The sequence below is a fragment of the Dermacentor andersoni genome, chromosome 6 (genome assembly GCF_023375885.2).
Source record: "Dermacentor andersoni chromosome 6, qqDerAnde1_hic_scaffold, whole genome shotgun sequence".
NCBI classification, from domain to species: domain Eukaryota; kingdom Metazoa; phylum Arthropoda; class Arachnida; order Ixodida; family Ixodidae; genus Dermacentor; species Dermacentor andersoni.
In genome coordinates this window covers 136229902-136249086 of record NC_092819.1, presented here as the reverse complement: position 1 = coordinate 136249086, position 19185 = coordinate 136229902, and the positions used below count along the sequence as shown (strand labels likewise).

Sequence of the window (19185 nt, the reverse complement as noted above, 5' to 3'; positions counted from 1 at the left end):
TTGTGTGAGCGTCTAGGTGGTACAAAGTGGCGTAGAGACGTAATACAAGCCTTAAAACATGTCCATCTTGTCAGTTGTGTGAATTAAAGAAGAAAAAAGGGGCAAGAGAGAAAAAATTCAGCAAATCTACAAATATAACAGAGCGAGAACATACGTATCTCAACAAATAATGTAATAGAGAATTCATGTCGTGATATTGTTGAAGGCAAACATCCGGGCTACCGCAGCCCCTCGCGCCAAAAGTCTGTTGTAAGCTGCTGTCTGTCTCATGTTACTGCGCTGAACTCTTAATTATGAGTGAGGATCGAGCCGCGATTGATCTGCTAACTGGCGTTCAGCAGAAAAATAAACAAACAAACAAAAACACGAATGTCATTTCTTTAATACATAAAGGTCCCTGTGTGCTATTTCTAAATTTATTCCTAACTAAAAAGAATTGAGCCATGGGGCTGCTAACGAGCAACTGTTTTATTCATGTTAGCAGTAAATAAAATCGCTGCCGTCATTAAATTTCAAACTTCTTCGCACTGACATTTTTGTCACGTCAACGCTACGTGAACCGAGAGCGCACCACTCTAGAGACGAGCACAGTAACGGCTCGCGCAACAGGGAATATAATCGCGATTTTTCGCTGACAGACGATCATCTTTCTTTTTTTTTTTTGCTTCACTTTCCCGTGTAAACAAGTTATGCAGAAGAACTGAAAAACCCGCTATGAATGCATTACGAGGATCGGGAAGTGTTACGTACATGCCTCAAAAGAGACCAATCTGTAAAAAAAAAAAAATATTTTCTCGGGTAAAGCAAGGTTGATAAATTTACCGTACATCAGAACTAAAATTTCGCGGGAGCGCCGGGGGCGATTTCGGAGTAAAATAAATAACGCCGCAAGGGAGAGAATTTATGCTCCGCGCATGTCGCGGTTCCTTCGAGGCAAATGGCTGGGTCATCGAATTTGGAAACGCCGAAGGGAGCCAAGCATTGCGGCGAACGGCGAGGTCAGTAACCGAGGTGCGGCGTTGCGGCGTAGCTCGTCACCAGCAGGCCTCTGATCACAGCGTCTTTCTTGTTCAGGTAATGCACGTATTCGAAGAGGGAGCACAATATTTGACTCTGTAAGAAAAAGAGAGCAACCAAACACAGTGTAAATTCCAGTTTAATTGCGTAATCAGTCGATTGTAATTAACCGATTTTCGAAATATTAACTTTAATGCAAAGTTGGCCATTGTAAAAGTTGCAGCCGCGTTATAAGAAACATATATTTTTGCCGCTTCTTTAGCTTCGTGCTTCGTACGGATTACACGCTTTGCTCCGTTCGTCCCCAGCCGATCGCAATGCGCACTGTGCCAGAACCGCCCCTTAAAGGGACACTAAAGGCAAATATTAAGTCAAGCTAAAAGGATAGATTAGTGGTCGAGAATCTCTAAGGCGTCAATATTATCGCGAACAGAGCCTTAATAATCGAGAAATCGAGGTAAATGCACGACATGATTAGAGACTTCGCCGGGACATTCAAGCACTTGCCCGATGACGAAAGCACTCCTCAATTAAATTCTGTCACTAGTATAGTCAACCCCTCATTGCACAGAAGATCCTCGTATTGTATTATAAGACGAAATAAAATGCTACTTGTCCAGTCCTATTTCATGTCTAGACAAAAGAACGCTTTCAAATTACCCTTGACAACGACGTGGGCGGTCGAACGGTTTCGTTTTCTCTCGACTGCCCGCCGCCCACGCTTTCGCGTTTCAGTAGTTATCGCGTAGGGCGGCGCTGGTTGTGCTGGTTCGCGAAACTCGCACTAACTGCGAGTAGCAGAGAATTCAACTTCCATGGGATGTCGCGAAATGCCCGAACGGTCTACACCACTTGGCCAAAGAGCAGCTGCAGCGACGAATCAGCCGCATGCTGCCGCTGAGCCTTTATTTGTCTTGCCTCGGTACCGCCGTCTGTCGGACGCCGTTTCACTCCCCGACGGCAGCAAAGGGTGGTGATGGCGTATGCGACGTCACCACTCCCGCGGTTGGGTGGCGGGAGATTTCAATTTCGAGAAAGGTATTCGGACGCTTCAGATGCAATTTTCTCGTAAACTAAGACCTTTCTTCGGACAAAACGAGCGTTGCGAGGTTTCTGGAATGGTATTTAAACAGTCTTAGTCGACTCAGTATAAGCCTTTAGTGTCCCTTTAACTTCCGTTCAAACCGGATCACAGCGGCCGATACAGAGTCCGTAATGGGGAAGCATACAAAATAACGAATTCACAATGTGAACGCGTCATTATTCATTGCTTTGCGGCCGCAAAAGCGGCGTCCACCCAAGCCTCTAACCCCGCGCTTCGAGCCGGGTCGCTTCGCTGCCCTTGGCAGGTACAATCTTTATCAGGTCAGGCGGGAAAGCATAGGTATAAAGTAAGTACTGCAAAAGTAAAAAGGGGAAATTATATAGTAATGCAGATTAAAAAAATAAACGGCGGTCGAGATGCGCAACTCCCAATAAAGGGTGCGATGCTTTCACCGCCACTCCACGAAAGACGAATGGAGGGAGAACTTATACTGGGCTATTTATCCACGAGTGCGTAGTGCAGGTCTGCACTAAGGGCGAACGTAGCACAGCGTGCCCTTCTCCGTGGGAGCAAAACATAAAACGTAAGAGCGCATGTTCGTGCACGGCCAATCTAAGGCAACCACGAAACATCTAAGCGGCAGGCGCTATCAAATATTTGTGAAGCACCGGCATCGTTCTCACGCATTTCAAGTCTAGTAGACTTAAATTACTATATCTCTACGCAAGCCTTCCTGCATGAGGCCGATAGCGCTGCTCAACACAGCGATCACTGCGGTTTGTGAACGAGCACGATACATATATAAGCTGTGCGTTTCGGCATTGCCTTCTTGGCCTGTATAAAGCCATAATATATGAGAGGGTTCGCATAAGAAGAATGCGATGGCTATTTTTGAGGAAAGTAATTCCGTAATGCGTGTGAGTGCGTCGTATAGAACGCAACGAACACAATCGAAAAAAAAAAAATCGGTTATCATCCTCTTTCTCGAAAAAGCAAGAGGAAACGGGCTAACGCCGCAATACGACCTCGCATAGCCACGCCGCACAAGGTTTATGGATATATAACCGCTGATGCCGTACGCTTCGACCATGTGGTATATAATACAAAGATTTGCAATCCAGCACTTACCACGGCTTAGGACGCTCGCGCAGTTCGTAAACAGTCCCTTTGCTGGACAAGCTTAATTCAGACTGGCATGTATGCTGCTATTTCTAGCCAAAACTATTTTATTCAGGAGCGGAAACCTCATCCATCACACCAAGTAGTCACGCAATGTAACCTGCAGCGAACAGTTTGAACGCTTGTCAAAGAGTAACATCACAGCTCATATCGTAGCAGAACGGTACTCACGCTGTTACGATCGTCGCGTATGTTTCATGGCTCATAAACCGCAGCTTAGAAATAGAGGATAATCCTGCAATAAGGTCACAATACTGAATGGAACATTCAGTAATACACAATTGATCTCCGAGGCTGGCTGTACTGAAATATACGCGCACACATCGCGCTGCGTGTTGCGTCCACCCCAACGCCAGCAGAAACTCCACCCATGACGCCTTAAACCACTTCAGCATGTCTCACAGAGCCGTTTAGCGCGTAGAAGATGCACGTCATGCTAAATAGACCGCACGAGCGCGAAAGCAAACGCCAGAACCTCCCGCCGAGCGTATACCTGCCATGCAAAACACCGCTTTCACCCAAGCCAGTATAGCGCTGCTCATAGGCGGCGCCACTGCGTTCACAATATGGCGGCGCCCACTAAAAAACGGTGTGTAGGCGCATCCTCCAAGTTTCTCTCTCGCCAACTCATACAGGCGCACAAACGTCGGGCAAAGGCGGTGCTTCGCTAGCGCGTTTGCGCCGCTGACAAAATGGACGCACGCCCGCGGTGATTGAAGAACAACACTGGCACAAATCGCACATCCAACGCCTGCGTCAGTGCCCTGTCACTTATTTTTTTACACACCAGACTATTGCAGGGTGTGGGAACTTCATTGTACACCTCCAATGTCTTTGTTGTACGAGTTACTCTGTTTGGCATAGATATGCAAAAATTTCATTGAAATCTTTGGGCACGGGAACGAACAGCAAGGTAAATGCGACGCGACCGCGTGAACAATGTTTACGAATGGCTCACCTTCGCTCCGAGTCGCCCTAGAACCCAGGAAAAATGGAAAAATTGTCTTGCGAACTGTAAGGAATTGTGAGAGACAAGAGCTTACCGCATCGTCGTCTGCATGCTTTCTTTTTTTAACCGACAACTCCCGCAGTAACGTTCTGTGCAACCATAACGTTTCAAAATAAGGGAAAAAAGAAGCGCTTTATTGGGTGTTTGCACGCAGTGTTTGCAATGCGTTGCAATGTTTCGAGAATGTCGCGCGAACGTCGACCACAAAGCGTGTCAGCGGCCTTGTAACGGCGAGGGTTGGCGGGAACGCCGATAGTAAGCGCGGGCGAGCAAGACATTTTCCAGTTCTAATGCATATGGCGGGCTGTTCGCTTCACGAGTGCTGCTCGGCCCCACAAGGCCGCTGACACGCCGTGCCATCGATGCTGGCGCGATAGTGTTAAGAAATTGCAAGCGTGCACACCACAGATTAAAGAACGCAAAAGTTACATTCACTTGAATATCTTCTACGCAAGCACTCTTCATCTCCAAAAGTGAGCTCTTAGTATCAAATAAGAAGACAATTTTGCGTGCGGACAATAAAGTAAACAAAGATGATTCGACAACAGGTTCGGCGAGTGTAGACCATCTCATTGGGAGGCGGTAAGGTGCTGTTCAACGCTGACGAGTTTCGATCAACGTGGATTACAAACATTTGTTTGTATATTGGAAAATACCATTCGGCAAAAATTTTCACTTCACACGTGAAGTGCAAAGGACAGAATGCAAAACTTTGTAACGTTGTGTAAGAGGCTGGACATGCCATCTTAATAAAGGCTTTGCCTTTTTTTTTTTTTCCAGAGGCACCTGCACAATCCAGATTGAAGAAGTTTGGTACGCCGTGATGCGATATACAGCGACCGATAGGCCGGCTTGACTATGTCATGAACGCGTTAAGTGTCCGAACTAGCTACCCGTTATTGGTCATGGGGTTCTGCGGGCCGGTGGTCCTATAAGTGACGTCACAGTTTAGCCGTTGTGTTGCAGTGTGGCGAGACGGGTGCCTTGACTGCGCTCTCTTCCAAAATATCGCGATAGAATGTCGCTCAGTATGTAATAAACCGCTCATTCTTATCGACCACCGGTCTTCAGGGGCCGTATAACATAAAACTATTCCAATCGGAGTTTATTGCAATATCCTGATATCAAGATTTCTGTAACCGCCAACGCAATCATCGGGTGAGGCATCGGATGCCACGATAATGCCCATGAATAATAATAATTATAATTATGGGGTTTTACGTGCCAAAATCACTTTCTGATTATGAGGAACGTCGTAGTGGAGGACTCCGGAAATATCGACCACTTGGGGTTCCTTAATGCGTACCTAAATCTAAGTACACGGGTGTTTTCCATGAAAAACAGTAAATGGTGCAATTTCATTTACACTTTTGTTTGTGCTTTGGAACAACGAGACTAAACTTGGCGTTGGCAGGGTTAGATGATATTATATTTTGCCTTGTGTTGTTCAGAAAATTTGACAGCACCGTTAGATACACGGTTACATTATTTATTCATTTTTTCAGGTTAAAATTATTGGACCGACTGGCAAGCACGGGAACAAAGCTCCGTTTTATAAGAATCCCTGGAGCTAAAGTATACTGACGTATCTAGCTGCTTATATTCACCGTACCTCGTGGCATGAAGCTCTGTCCGTGTGCTTTTTTGCCCTCACGATAGAGTTTTAAACGGTAGGCGTAATTGTATAAAATAGTTAACAGGAAGCTTTAGCTCGGAGGCGGCCTATTCAAATACATGTAATACTCAGGAACGCTTTACTGGGATAACCCCTGGACAAATTATAATTTAACTTGCTGCACAGGAGAGAGCAATTTAAATTCTAGTGACTGTTGTAAGTGGGATTTCAATTTACGGCCAAAATTTTTTTCTTTGAAAATTTTCAAATTTCGCAAGATCGGAAAAATAGAAACTCGAAGTTTACAAATTAACGGCTCTGCACCAAGAAAGATAATGCGGTTCTGTAAACAGTTTCAATTAGATCATTTAGAGCGGACAAATCCGACGTGTCAATTTACACCTTATGTTAATTTGTTACGTTGTGTACAAGGGTTCTGTAAAAGCCGTATTTACATATTTCTAATCTTTTTTATTCATATGTAGCATGTCTATTTGGTCTGTTTTAGATGTACTATTAGATGCAATTTTTCATTGCTGAGTTACACAGTTGTAAACTTGATGGTCTAGTTTTCTGAAAAAATATGCAATTTTCGCCATTTTTAATAAAAACATTGACGAGCTAAATCGAAAATTCGAAACCAACAGTCACTATATTTTAAGTTTTTTCTTTTGAATGCAACAAACCTCGTGAAGTCTGATGCGGTGATTGCCGAGAAAAACAAATTCTCCTTTTGCATGTATTTAGAAAAGTGCACCCGAGCTAAATCTTCCTCTTAAGCCCAGCTGTTTCATAAGATGGCTCAAGCAAACATAGCACGAATGCAATAATATAACTCTTCCAGTTTCCTGTGAGGCAAACTCTGTCATACTTACTGCCGTTTGACGCTCACGCCGCTGAGTTTCCTCGCTTTTCAGTTGTCTCTAAGTAAAATTTCATAAGCGAAAACTTGCGTGAGTGAGCGCTTTGTGAAATCTGAAGGCAGTAATGCGAAAAATGACCGACTTCTACAATCTACACACACACACACACACACACACACACACACACACACACACACACACACACACACACACACACGCACAAAAAAAAGCAATTGGCAGTAATACTAATAGGTTAGCCAGCATCTAGCTTGCATAATTGTCCCCGTTTACAAAAAGACATGAAAAGCCGATGGTGATCACCTCGCAAAAAGCGCCATTATACCTTGTGACCGCACTCCACACAACGCAACGACACAAATAATTTCATTTGTAGTACTGCGGTGCCTATAATGCTGCATCACGCGGGCGGGTTGAATTATCTCAGAAGACTGGCAGAATTGCGACTGTGATATATTTTTACTTCGAACCGCGCCACCTGAAAAAAAAAACAACTACAAAAGCATACCGCTAGTTGCCGTTGCCATTAGCGTTCTCCGAAGCTCGATCGGTACATAGGGGGTTACGGCAGGGCACTGTGTTGTGTCACCAATCTCACTCAAGTGTTGCAGCGCCGGCGGTATAAGGAACTGATGAGTCAGCTGCACTGTGTGTTTCTCTCGAGTTATGCTAACGACATCACCATTTGGACTCTTCACATCGCTGACTCTCGGCAGGACAACCTCGGACTGCGGTTTTTCGTGGGCCACTGCGGCACTAGCAAGACATCACAACCATGTCCTACACTCTTAAAAAAATCTTTGAAAAAATGGCCGTACCGGTTACTAACTGAAAGGTAGTAACAGCTTATTAGAAAATCTTCTCAAATCCTAGTAACCGCAGGTAGTAACGCCACAGTTTGTAGCATTTGCCACCCACAGAATCTGGCGCGTACGATCAAAACAGGTCGTAACAGCTTAGAAACACGCAGATACTAGTGACACCGGTATAGTTGCATTTCCCGTATAAATAATGCTGCGTGGCGCCTGTTGAGTTTTTCTGCGGCACTTTCATAACCGAAAAAGAAAGTAGGCCGCTTCTGTTTGAAAAACATAACAAACCACATAAATGAAAAAAAAAAAAAAAACGAATACAGTTACCTTACTGCCACACAGTTTAGTCATATTTATAACAGCATGAAATAATAGCACGTAGTGATTCTGCGACACAAGACTAGTAAGTTGCGTGCAGGAAACGGCACTCTACAGCAAGGGACAAGCAATAAAGGAAAATAATGCATTACACTTTACCTTGATCGGGATGTCAGATTCATGTTTATGAGAACGCCCCTACGTACGAGTACACATAGCCTTAGCACGTAGGAGCACAGATTGTACGGTGAGCACTTATGTTTTTTAAATAAATTAACACAGTTGTGAGCCTAACTATGTGTAACTGGCACTTTTGACAACTATATTGCAATATAAGAAGAGAAACTACAGTTCATGTCAATATGGCATTAAGACTACAACTACACACTGGTAAGTGGAGGCAGTACGCTTTACTAACTGGACATCAGTGCATGCGTGGATCTCATGCGTTTGTAAAGTATTAGTAAAAAGTACGTAGCGGTGTTTGAGGCGTAGTGACTGCTTAGTAAATGTAGCACTTAATAACTGAATTATTAAACGTAGACTAGAGCGAGTAAAGAGATAGCAACGAATTATCAAAGTAGTATACTGCGCCCGTTGCTACCTCCCTGAAAAGTCTTTTTTTTTAATATAAGAATGTTCAGTTAAAACAGTGCGCTCAAATAACTCGGCTGGAAACAAGCAATGATCGCCGCGTGTGATTACTGCCGACGGAGATTTCATTTTCACCAGAACATGCCCGCTTCGCGTACTGTGTATTAGAGCTTCCGGTCTACCCTCGAGGCTTAACTTAAACACCAGTGAGAATGAGAAGCACTTTACAATTGCACCGCTTTCACGTATCTTCACCGAAAGCACAAGCCCATGTTGGTCGAACCGACGACCACGTGTTTGCTGGAGATGTCGTGGCCGGAGGGCTACGGTGGCCGGTTATAGCCACGCATTCTACGAAGTGTATTAGGCAGTCTGATGCTCCCAGGCTGTCCTGATTTTTGAGATAACTGTTTCATATAACAATTGTTTCGTATAATCATATTGACAATGTGGATCTCCGTTAGGTATTCTATTTGGATTCATCCATGCGTCTGGAGAAACCAGGCTGCCCAATTACGTAGGTGAGCACTTTGTAACACAAATCACGCCCACATGTTCAAAGAAAGTATATATAAGCACGTCAAAGTGGAGACACCGGTAGAACTTGCTGGTGCTACGCCCAAGAAGTAGTGCTATGGTTTTGGTAAATATTACATTATAGAAACGACCGCTGCACTGGTGGGCTTAAGAGAAGGAAACGCAAAAGTCAGTGATGGCGTTTTTACACTATCATCACATAATGCATACATTGTAGATGAAAACGTGGCTTCAGACACGTAATAAAGATTAGAGGAAAGGATGATAACCAATAAATCTCCAGTCGCGTCATGCAAATTCAGCATTTCTAGTCTTGCTGTGAGATAATAGCAGTGAACAGACCGATAATCTCGGTTGTTAAAGTACTATGACATGTTTTTAGTGGATCCAAGACTCGAACATCTAAACTCACGAACTGAAAAAGGTGCACCAATATCGATATTGAGCAAAATACACCCAGACATTTTTATTCCTTTGGCCGAATGTTATTGCATGATTCAGAACGACGTAACACTTAGCTGAGCAGGCCACCATGGATATAAGTTCTGTAGTAGCTAAATGTCCAATACTGAGACGAAGCAACACTACAAGCACCTAGAAGTTATTTCACTTTTAAGGTCAATACCTTCTTTGTATATGTTAGTCTTACTTTCGAGCCTTCTTTTTTTTTATTGAAATGAATATTAGGAGAGGTTGGCGCCTTTATGGTGGCACCGGCTACTCCTTGTTACTTGGCAAAGGAAACAAATTTGCGCAATAAGGGAGAATAGCGACACGAAATATGACACTCAGTAAAACACTGGACGAATAAAAAGTATACGGTCCAACAGTACATGAGTCGCAAAGCCCTGTGCATTAGTTCAGTACACGTACGCATATATAAGGTCAGACATTTTGAACAACCGAAACACACAACACATGTATACACTGCAAGTACAGAACAGAATTATACATATTCCGTAAAAGTTGCGATCACCACATAAACCAATTATGAATCACGAACAACGTTTATGTTACTCATTTAGCGTATTCGGATCATCTGATAGTTAATATTTTCCCAAAATGTGGTGTCCTCTAAAAAGCTTTTCAGAGCAAGATGTGCTCTTTTTTGAAGGCCCGCAGTTGGCCATGGGCCAAGTGTCTTTTTTACAGTGAGTGGTCTTCTGTCTCATATCAACAAATTTGCCTGGAGTACCATTCTTTGTGTATCGTACTTCATGCACTCAAGAAGAAGATGATGCACATCTTCGTCTGGATGGCCACAAGAACACTGCGGACTAGAGACACGTTTTATCCTGTACAAGAAGTGTCTCGTAAATGCAGTACCAAGACGCAGGCGGTGTACCAATGTTTCAAATTTTCTGTTGCCTCTAAGATTTTCCGGCATTGATAAGTTTTACATGGGTCTATAAAGTATAACTCCGAGTTTTTAGTTTGCTGATCAAACCAGGTAGTTTTGCTGAGGCGACAAGAAATCTGTCTCGGGAGCAGACGGACTTCACTACGCAATAGGGGAAGATTGGTTGTCTCTGCGTTATTGTGAGCTCGATTCGCAGCTGCGTCCGCTGCAGTATTACCAAGAATATTGCAGTGCCCAGGTATCCACTGAAATGCAATTACGTCGTTCATTGCGTTTGCTTTTGTAAGTTCTTTGAGTCTCTCATACAATAGCAAAGTGTTCAAAGCATTTTTCTAATTGCTCTGTAGTAATGTGAGAGCGGCTTGTGAATCGCTAAAGATACCCCATTTTTGCGAATGTTTTTCTGATGTTATGAAACGCAAAGCACACAGGATTGCAAACAGTTCTGCCACGGTGAAAGCTGTCCCTCGGGATAATTTAAATGTTTGCTCTAGCGCTAAATGTGGAATGACGAATCCTGAAGTCGAGGAATTTTTATGACATGAACCATCTGTATGAACGTGGATGTACCGGGGATATAAGGAGTAAATTTGGAAGAGTGCCAGTTGTTGTGCGGCTACTATGAACATGTCTCTCTTAGATATAATCCCGTCAACCGATATTTCCATTTTAGGACATGTTAACATCCAGGGAGGGTAACAAACATCCACTTTGCATAATTCAAATCTGGGTAATAATGCTTTATGTTCTCGAACAACATCGTGAATTTTGCTTTTGTTGCTTTCGGTAAGCGCGAAGTTTAATGGATGCTTCTCGTGTTGGGTTAAGATACGATAAATATGTCGGCATGTTTCAACCGTTCGTATGACTGGAAATGGTGGGTGACGAGCTTCAGTAATTACTAAAGAACTCGAGGTAGCCTGCGGAACCCGAAGACACACTCGCAGCCCTCTTGCCAGTAAACGTTGAAGACGTTCCTCAAAAGTTTGTGATAAACCATGGAGAATAGGCGCCGAGTTTACGAGTTGTTTTATGAGTGCGTTATGAACTTGTGGTAGTGAAAAGACTGATCCCCACCACCTTGTGCCAGCGAGTTGCCGAAGTACGTTTATTACTGCATTGGTCTGATTTTCTATAGCGCGGATGTGTGATGCCCATGTTAGCTGACGGTCAAGAATAAGTCCAAGAAATTTATGGTCTTTCACTATATCACTATTTAAAACCTGCATAGCGAGCCTTTCTCCTTAGCTATGCAGGTTTTAAATAGTAGAGTCAAGTCACAATAATTTCACAAAATAAATATATAACTACTTTAAATAAATAAATAAATAAATACGCGAAATAATAAATAGACTAGCCAAAATATTGCGTATAAGAATCTTGGAACAATATTTAGAACTGTTCAGGATTTGATTTCAAATGACTGCCCTAAAATTGTTCAATCACGATAACTTGACTTTGAATTCGTCAGCTTAGAGTATAGCATCCGTTCCATATTGCTTTTCACCGTAGTCATTCTTTCGCTGCCACTTCGAAAGTGAATCTTTAACAACAAGCCCTGCTATCGCGTTTGTTTTACGACATTGCTAACGTTTCCTACTACATTCACCTTATCTAATAGCATCCTTTCAAAAAAATTTCACAAAATCGCAACCACACCGCGCGAACACGTCATGCCGATCTGTTCCTTTGCAAACGAAGCAGTCAAGCGACTTCAAGGAAATTTTTGCCTATACTCCAACGAATACAGTCATACATATCTTCGCTAATAAAGAATTCGTGGGTCCTTTCACTCGTTTGTTTTGTTCACTCGTCGGCTAGCTGCACTCACACATACTGTGGCGCGTGTGTTACTGGCGTTATGCCGCTCCGGAATCTTGTTCCCCTGTCAAGACCCGTTGGGTGCCATCGCCAAGCGCTGTTCCCTATGTAGAAACAGTAACCGACGTATATGCGCGCTTGTTCGTCGGCTTCGCTGTCCTCTGAGACTTGTCCCTTGCTTGGCTTTTGTGCGCGCGTTCTCTCTGAGAGTTTCTCTTGCCTCTGTGATGCCTACTTGACAGACGATGCGTCTTGGCTGAGTGCGCCTGACGGTGGTGGGCTTCCCTGTCTTGGACCTGTGGAAGTCTTCCGTTATTCCTTTCGGAGCATAGAGGTACAGAGGGAAACGCTAGCGCGGCGTTGTGTAGAGCATTCTGGCGAATGATGTGTTTGAGCTTCTAACTTTAGCGGACAAAATGTACAAGAGGCAAACGATAAAGCCTTGCTGGTTGAAAGTCTTATTCGTTCATTTGTCACAAACACTGATACTATCAATAACTCAATTTCTTTGCTACATCTGAATCTTTCACTAGCTCAGTTTATCGCTAGCTTCGTAACCGATTGTTTTCACGATGTCCAGATTGACGGCAACCTCCCATATTGTAAGAGCTTCAATCGAGGTGTTCCTCAGACCTGCTATGCTTTCTCTTGTTTATTACCGGCCTACCTAAACTTGTAAGCTTTACCGACTGCATCTCATATGCAGACGATGCCAGGGCTGTTTGTCGTTTTTGCTGTTTCTAACTTTTCATGAGTAAAATTGTGATTTTCTTGAGAGCTTACCTGCCCATTTTCGCTGTACTGCAAATAGAAAGACAGAAACCTGTATTTCTGCTATAACTCGCACACATTGAACAATACAACAGAGGTGTAAAAATGTACAATAATTTCATAATGCACAAGGGTGTACATTGATGTACTTCTAACGAGGTAAGCGTGTGTCCGTTATGACAGAAGTATTCGTAAGCGCTTCGGGGTCCTCTATCAAGCTTTTCTCTACTTGATCGAAATGCAACGTACCTGTACAATACGTTCTACAGCGTGTTGTAGAGGTACGTGTACTGGTTTGACACACAGTTACCGTCTATTCAACTATGGCATACAAAGCTGTGCTCTAAATAAAGCATTGAAAAGTAAATGCTCTCGTTGTAGCCTGCCATATACCCCTAGCAATAGTCAGCCGTTTTCTCGCACGAAATGTCGGCAATCGCCATAACCAAACGTTTTCACAAATAGGAGCGGACGATGAAAGTTAACAAAAAAGAAACACAAAATAATACCTTAAATATAACAGCCCTAAATTTCGTACGCCAATTATTATCATTATATGCTGCACGTGGATGTGTGTTCCAAAAAGAAATAAACAAGGAAAAATGATAAATACGGCAGGTAATATTACAAGACTACCGAAGTTCACTCTTTCTAGGAAATCGAGAACTCCCGCAAGGCATTTTAGAAACTTAACAGGAACTGTAGGTTATGAAAGCGACCACATTTTACTGCAGAAGATTAACTATATGGACACGTTTTCGAAGGGAAAGAGCGCTGGCCAAAAATTTTCTTTATCACGTTCTGCATAAGCAGTTAGCAGCTATCAAACTATATGAAACTCTACTATTACACCTATAGTGATGAACTGATGTTTACTATAAGTATTCGAGTGTGACCTTAGGTGCGTTGACACAGCACGCATAAGCACTTGAGCGCTTCAGCTGTGCGATCGTGGTGCAGAAGGCCAGCTTTCTTTGCGGACATGCTGAAGTGAACATGGCACCTAATTCAGTCAAAAGTTATGTGTGTGCTCTTTTATGACGTATTAGTAGTAGAAAAAAGTCGTTTATATGTGGAAGGCCTAGAGCGACAATTCAAGTTACACTTTGAAGAAAAAGAAACGTTCAAGGGCAGGCAACCTGTTGTAACAAAAGCCTAAAGTAGAGAGCAGGCGTGATGCACTGACTCAGCTTTGGTATACTGAGAATGAATATCCTATTGTAATACCATATATGCATAGAGTGGAGCAACTCAAACTTAGCAATGCTATCCAACAACTGAACCTGAGATGCGTAACGTAGAATAAATCATCTACGAATGACATCGCCCGAATGAATATGCCTCCTTTTGTCCGTGTTTTTTTCCCTGTATGGTGTATGAATTACGCAAGGTAACTAAGCAATGATATCTCACGAATGCAAATGAGATGGAAATCGCACACATGCATAGGGCAGATCAAAGGGATAATATACAGCGAGAATTTTTCATTCACCTATGTATATACCTTTCATTCCTGTTCATACTGTGGACAAAGTAAGGTGCGAGTACTAACCAATGCAGGCATCGTGTAGTTGGCCGACAGGAAGCCAATAACCGCGTCTGCGACGCAGTCGATTGCTCCCCACAGTCCGGCAATCTCGATCATCGGGACGTTGTACTGAAATGCGCGGAATAAACAAAGATTCAAATAAACAGCGAGGGCATGAACTCCAAAGTGCAAATGCTCAGTCTGAGACGGCGCCTCATTCCTGTAAACCGGGCGATAGAGACACGAGGAGAACCGAGTCACGCATCGCACAGAAGAAAGTTCTGTCACTTTAGGGAAAGAAAGACGACATTCAACAGCGAGTGGATCAACTCTGGATGTCAATTGCCATATTGCAATGGTCCTATCTGGGCAATTGCATACGAAGTAGCGAAACACCCGACAAATACCCCGTGTCTGTTGCCATTAGAGATATTGTGCTTTTTACACTCCATATGACTGAAAGCTGAACAAAACTGCTGCGCTCGTTGCGACTGCTTTTGCATGTCTTGCAAAATATCTGCGCCGTGCGTTCCTAGTCTGAACGTGGTGTTACTCCTCTATGACATGGTTTCGCCCAACAAGCTTCATCCAAAGAGTCAACTACTGCTCCTTGATTGGTTATATGACACACACTGATCGATCACAGATTTCGCTGGTGGCTTGACTGTCTAAATTCTACAAATACAAAAAATTAGCTAACGCTTGTGTGAGAACACCGTAAGAAACATTTCAATTCTAAACGCATATCTCGCTTCGAAACCAGGGAAAATTACACACAAATGATGCAGACAACCAGAACGAACATCCAATTTACGGTGCGCTCTACAACATCAAAAGGAATCCAAATGAAGGTACTCGCTTTTGTAAAGCTTCGTTTTTTAGAAAAAGATACGGACTTCTCTATGCTGACTCTTACGACGCAATCGTAGTGCTCTCAGTATTGCAGCGCATGGACGAACAGCACCTTTGAAAAATCTTACAGTACAACATTCATGGCTTTCATTACAGATATGATATCAGAACATAGGTTTAATTACAATTTGAGTTACTAAAGCGTCTGGAATAATGAGAATTAATTAGAAATCACTCATTACTGCACACCAGAGCACAGAATCGTAGAATTTAGAGACCCGCCAGGTGAGCGCAACTTTGGCGAAATTCCCGGAGAACAGGAACTAGAAAGCGGAAGTAATGATGTCACTAATGACGTCACACACAAGTACGTGGAATGATATTTAACCGGCTACTTAATGGAAAACAGTTGCCTGGCATAGACTGAACATCTGTCTAGCAGAGCGGATGTGACGTCGATCCCTGCTCTCTCGCTTCTCCTCTCCCGGCGCTCACCTCCTCGCTCGCTTGCTCGCAACAGCTGCGCGCGCGCACTCGTTACATGCTCTGACGTCAGCACCGGAGAGGGCGCGTAAGGCGCGCTTCGTGTAAGCTTCGTGCGCCGCTTGCTAGGAGGCTACGCCCCGCCAGGTGGCCCGCGCTGCGCTTCCTCCTCGCCCGCATATCGTGCCAGGGGAAAAGCGTTCACTCGCTTAACCTGAAGAACACCAACGCCGAGGTGCGAGTGCCACTAAGAGACACCGAAGTTAAAAATTAGGGTCACCTACCATTCATTCTACTCTCTTTTTTTTTTTGAGAACGCAAAGGGCGCCGATTACTGTTGGGAGTTTGGCGGCCAATGCCTGTGCCACTGCCCTGTGACTAACCTAATATCTCTCACCCAAACGACATACATGAGGGAATTTTTACAGCGACAGCTGCATATTACTAACGTTCGGTAGCTTTTTCGGCACGCGGCAACAGAAACGGACTTGGCGATTTCTAACAAACCCATACGGGTGCACTGCGGCGGCGCAGATGTCAAAATGCGGCACAGATTAGAACGCTCGCCGTGAACAATAGCGTGACGTCAAAGTTATCGCAGTGTATAATCAGGAGAGGTATCGGCGCTAAAAACAGCTGCGTTATCGATGGGTATAATTCGTACACCCGAAGAACAACATGCGTACGAGGATCGCTGGAGGGAACAGCAACGAGAACGTATACGGCACCGGCGCGACACGACCACCGACAAAAAAAGTTCCCGGGATGCTGAACGAAAACTACAGTTGCGAGCCCGGCCACGTCCGAACAAGCGACGACGCCAGACCCACAACGCAAAAAATGATGACCGTTCCACTCTGTGAAGATGGAATGGCAGTGAAAGCCCTTTGCTTTTCGTTTGAGAGCTTTGACTGTTGTCAGCTTTCGCTGCCTTTCCATCTTCACAGAGTGGAATGGTCGTAATTTTTTTTAACAAGCGAGCATCATGAAAAATCTCCTCTGGAAAATCAAGTAATTCTTTACAGGGGCCCTGAGCCACTTTTTATCGAAGTGGAGAAAGACATTTGAAGTGAAGATAGGCTATTCCAGAAGCACTTTGCCGCAAAAAAGTACTTCAATGCGTTCAGCAGAAGCGGAATTATCGGAAATCAAACACGGCCTCAGCTGTGCTTCCCTTCCTCCTCCAATGCCTTGCACTGCGAAGGCTACGGCGGAGACGTCACCGTGGCGCGCAGTTCAAATTTCCGATTTGGTGCCTGTGCCGCGCTAATCGTAAGCCAAACGCGGTTGACCTCAGAGAGCCGCAGTGCGCTTAGCCACTGGACTCGTGGCGGCACCTCGCGGCGGCTGCGGTGTAGCCGAGCGCAGCGACCAATAGCAGCCGCGGATTGGAGTGTGCTTTATGACGAAATAGAGCACCCAGAAAAGGGCGAGGAGTATGGGGTTTCTGAAACGAGAGCGTTTGAGAAAAAGGTGACTTCGCGCTCCGCTTGCGAGCTCCACGGACCGCGTACGACAGCAGAACTTGGCGGAGATGTTCACAACAGCGTATGCTACCCGCAGACTATGTTATTGCGCCAAGTCCGAGGGGCGGTTCAGGGCTCCTTTAAGAATTGCTGCACTACTAGAGGCAGCGGTCAACATTTTCACCTGAGAACGTACTATGTTATTGGTTTTAATAAATTTTCTTTGATAAGTACTTGAAATATTCGCTTTATATTAAGCGAATTGATTGTATTGTTAACACTTGAAACAAGTGCATTTTTTAGCAGAACATAATTTCATTTCTGAAGATGTACTTCTCAAAGCTGGTGCTAGGCACATCATTGGGGCTAAGTGTATGTCACCTCATTACGGCGTTACACGTGCGGAGTTCGGCCGGTTTCATTTCGAGGCTTTTATTTGTGATGGGCTATGGCCTTTCTTCTCAAGGGTGAATTAGAAAAAGAATAACTACAGGTTTCGCAAATGTAGCACACAGTTGGTTGTTGACTGTTGGGGAAGCGGATAAATGCTTTTATACGTTGGTATAGGAAGGACTTAGGCATCTGTTGCTGTCTGCTATCCACATATCTGCTATCCACACACACACACACACACACACACACACACACACACACACACACACACACACACACACACACACACACACACATATATATATATATATATATATATATATATATATATATATATATATATATATATATATATATATATATTGGTTTGAATGGTTGAATCTACGCTACCCTTCATGGTATGCTTTTAAACGCAGCAAACTTTGTTCAACAACATTAAGGCCCTTGTGTTTAAAGACTCTTTCTCACGACACCCGCATACCTTCAGCGCTCCAGTCAGGAGCACGACGTCGAAGAAGAGGCTCACGCCCGCCAGGCCCATGGTGATTCCATTCGAGTTCCTCCGGCCATTCACTTAGCCAAGAAGCAAAAACAAAAACATGGCTTAAGTATAAACCGTCAGTATTAGGCATACGCTTCGCTTAACTCTAATAGACGCAACTGCTTCATTTCGCCAGCTTATGGACCAGCTTCCTTTAAGAAGAAAAACAAAATATTGCCTCTGGTCGCATCTTTATATATATGTATACATATATATATATATATATATATATATATGTATATATATATATATATATATATATATATATATATATATATATATAGCAATATGTGATAGGACGCAGTGTTTTTTTGGATTACTTGATTACAAACACACTGTGAGCAAAACTTGCATAAATTGCTGCTTGCTTCTTTGATTTGTTCACTATATCTCTATGTACTCCATTGCCTCTCTCCTTGGACCGAAGTGTTTGTGGTGTGTGCTATATATATTGTTACGTAGGAAGACGCCGACGAAAAGCTATATACAAGCATATTCACAAGGCAGTACGCCGCACTTGGCCAACAGGCAACAGCCCGCGCTAGCCTCTAATCATCGTCGTCTTCTTCACCCTGCTCGCCTCTTTGTCATCGCAAATACTGTTCCGTAACACTACGCCCGGCGGCAAAAGCACCGTTCCGGATGACTAAACGCCGGACTCGGAAGCAGTGTAGTAGGCCTTGAGCCTACTGACATGCACAACATGACTAGATGCCAGAGTAGAGCACGAGGTTGAACGGACAGGAGGAATTTCGTACGTCACAGGCGTCACCTGGCGCAGCACGCGGTAAGGCCCTGTGTATCGCGAAAGGAGTTTCTCTGAAAGTCCGACGTGACGAGAGGGCGACCACAGGAGCACTAGCGCACCAGGCGAAAACTGTACGTCGTGGTGGCGGGCGTTGTACTGACGCTGCTGAGTGGTTTGCGAGGCCGTCAGTCGAGTACGGGCAAGCTGGCGTGCAT

The 19185-nt window shown here is 44.1% G+C and overlaps 1 protein-coding gene across 1 annotated transcript in view; it reads right to left on the bottom strand.

Annotated features, from left to right (window-relative positions):
• Nucleotides 1-880: 880 nt before the first annotated feature.
• LOC129382639 (uncharacterized) overlaps nt 881-19185 on the bottom strand; it is a 30798-nt gene continuing 12493 nt past the window's right edge. Inside the window, exons 4-9 of the mRNA XM_055066763.2 lie at nt 18163-18254; nt 14512-14616; nt 12972-12989; nt 6741-6788; nt 4200-4253; nt 881-1113 (exon numbers count right to left, since the gene is read on the bottom strand). Coding sequence (XP_054922738.1) covers nt 1000-1113; nt 4200-4253; nt 6741-6788; nt 12972-12989; nt 14512-14616; nt 18163-18254 — 431 coding nt within the window. The 3' untranslated portion in view covers nt 881-999. The remainder of the gene's footprint in view (nt 1114-4199; nt 4254-6740; nt 6789-12971; nt 12990-14511; nt 14617-18162; nt 18255-19185) is intronic.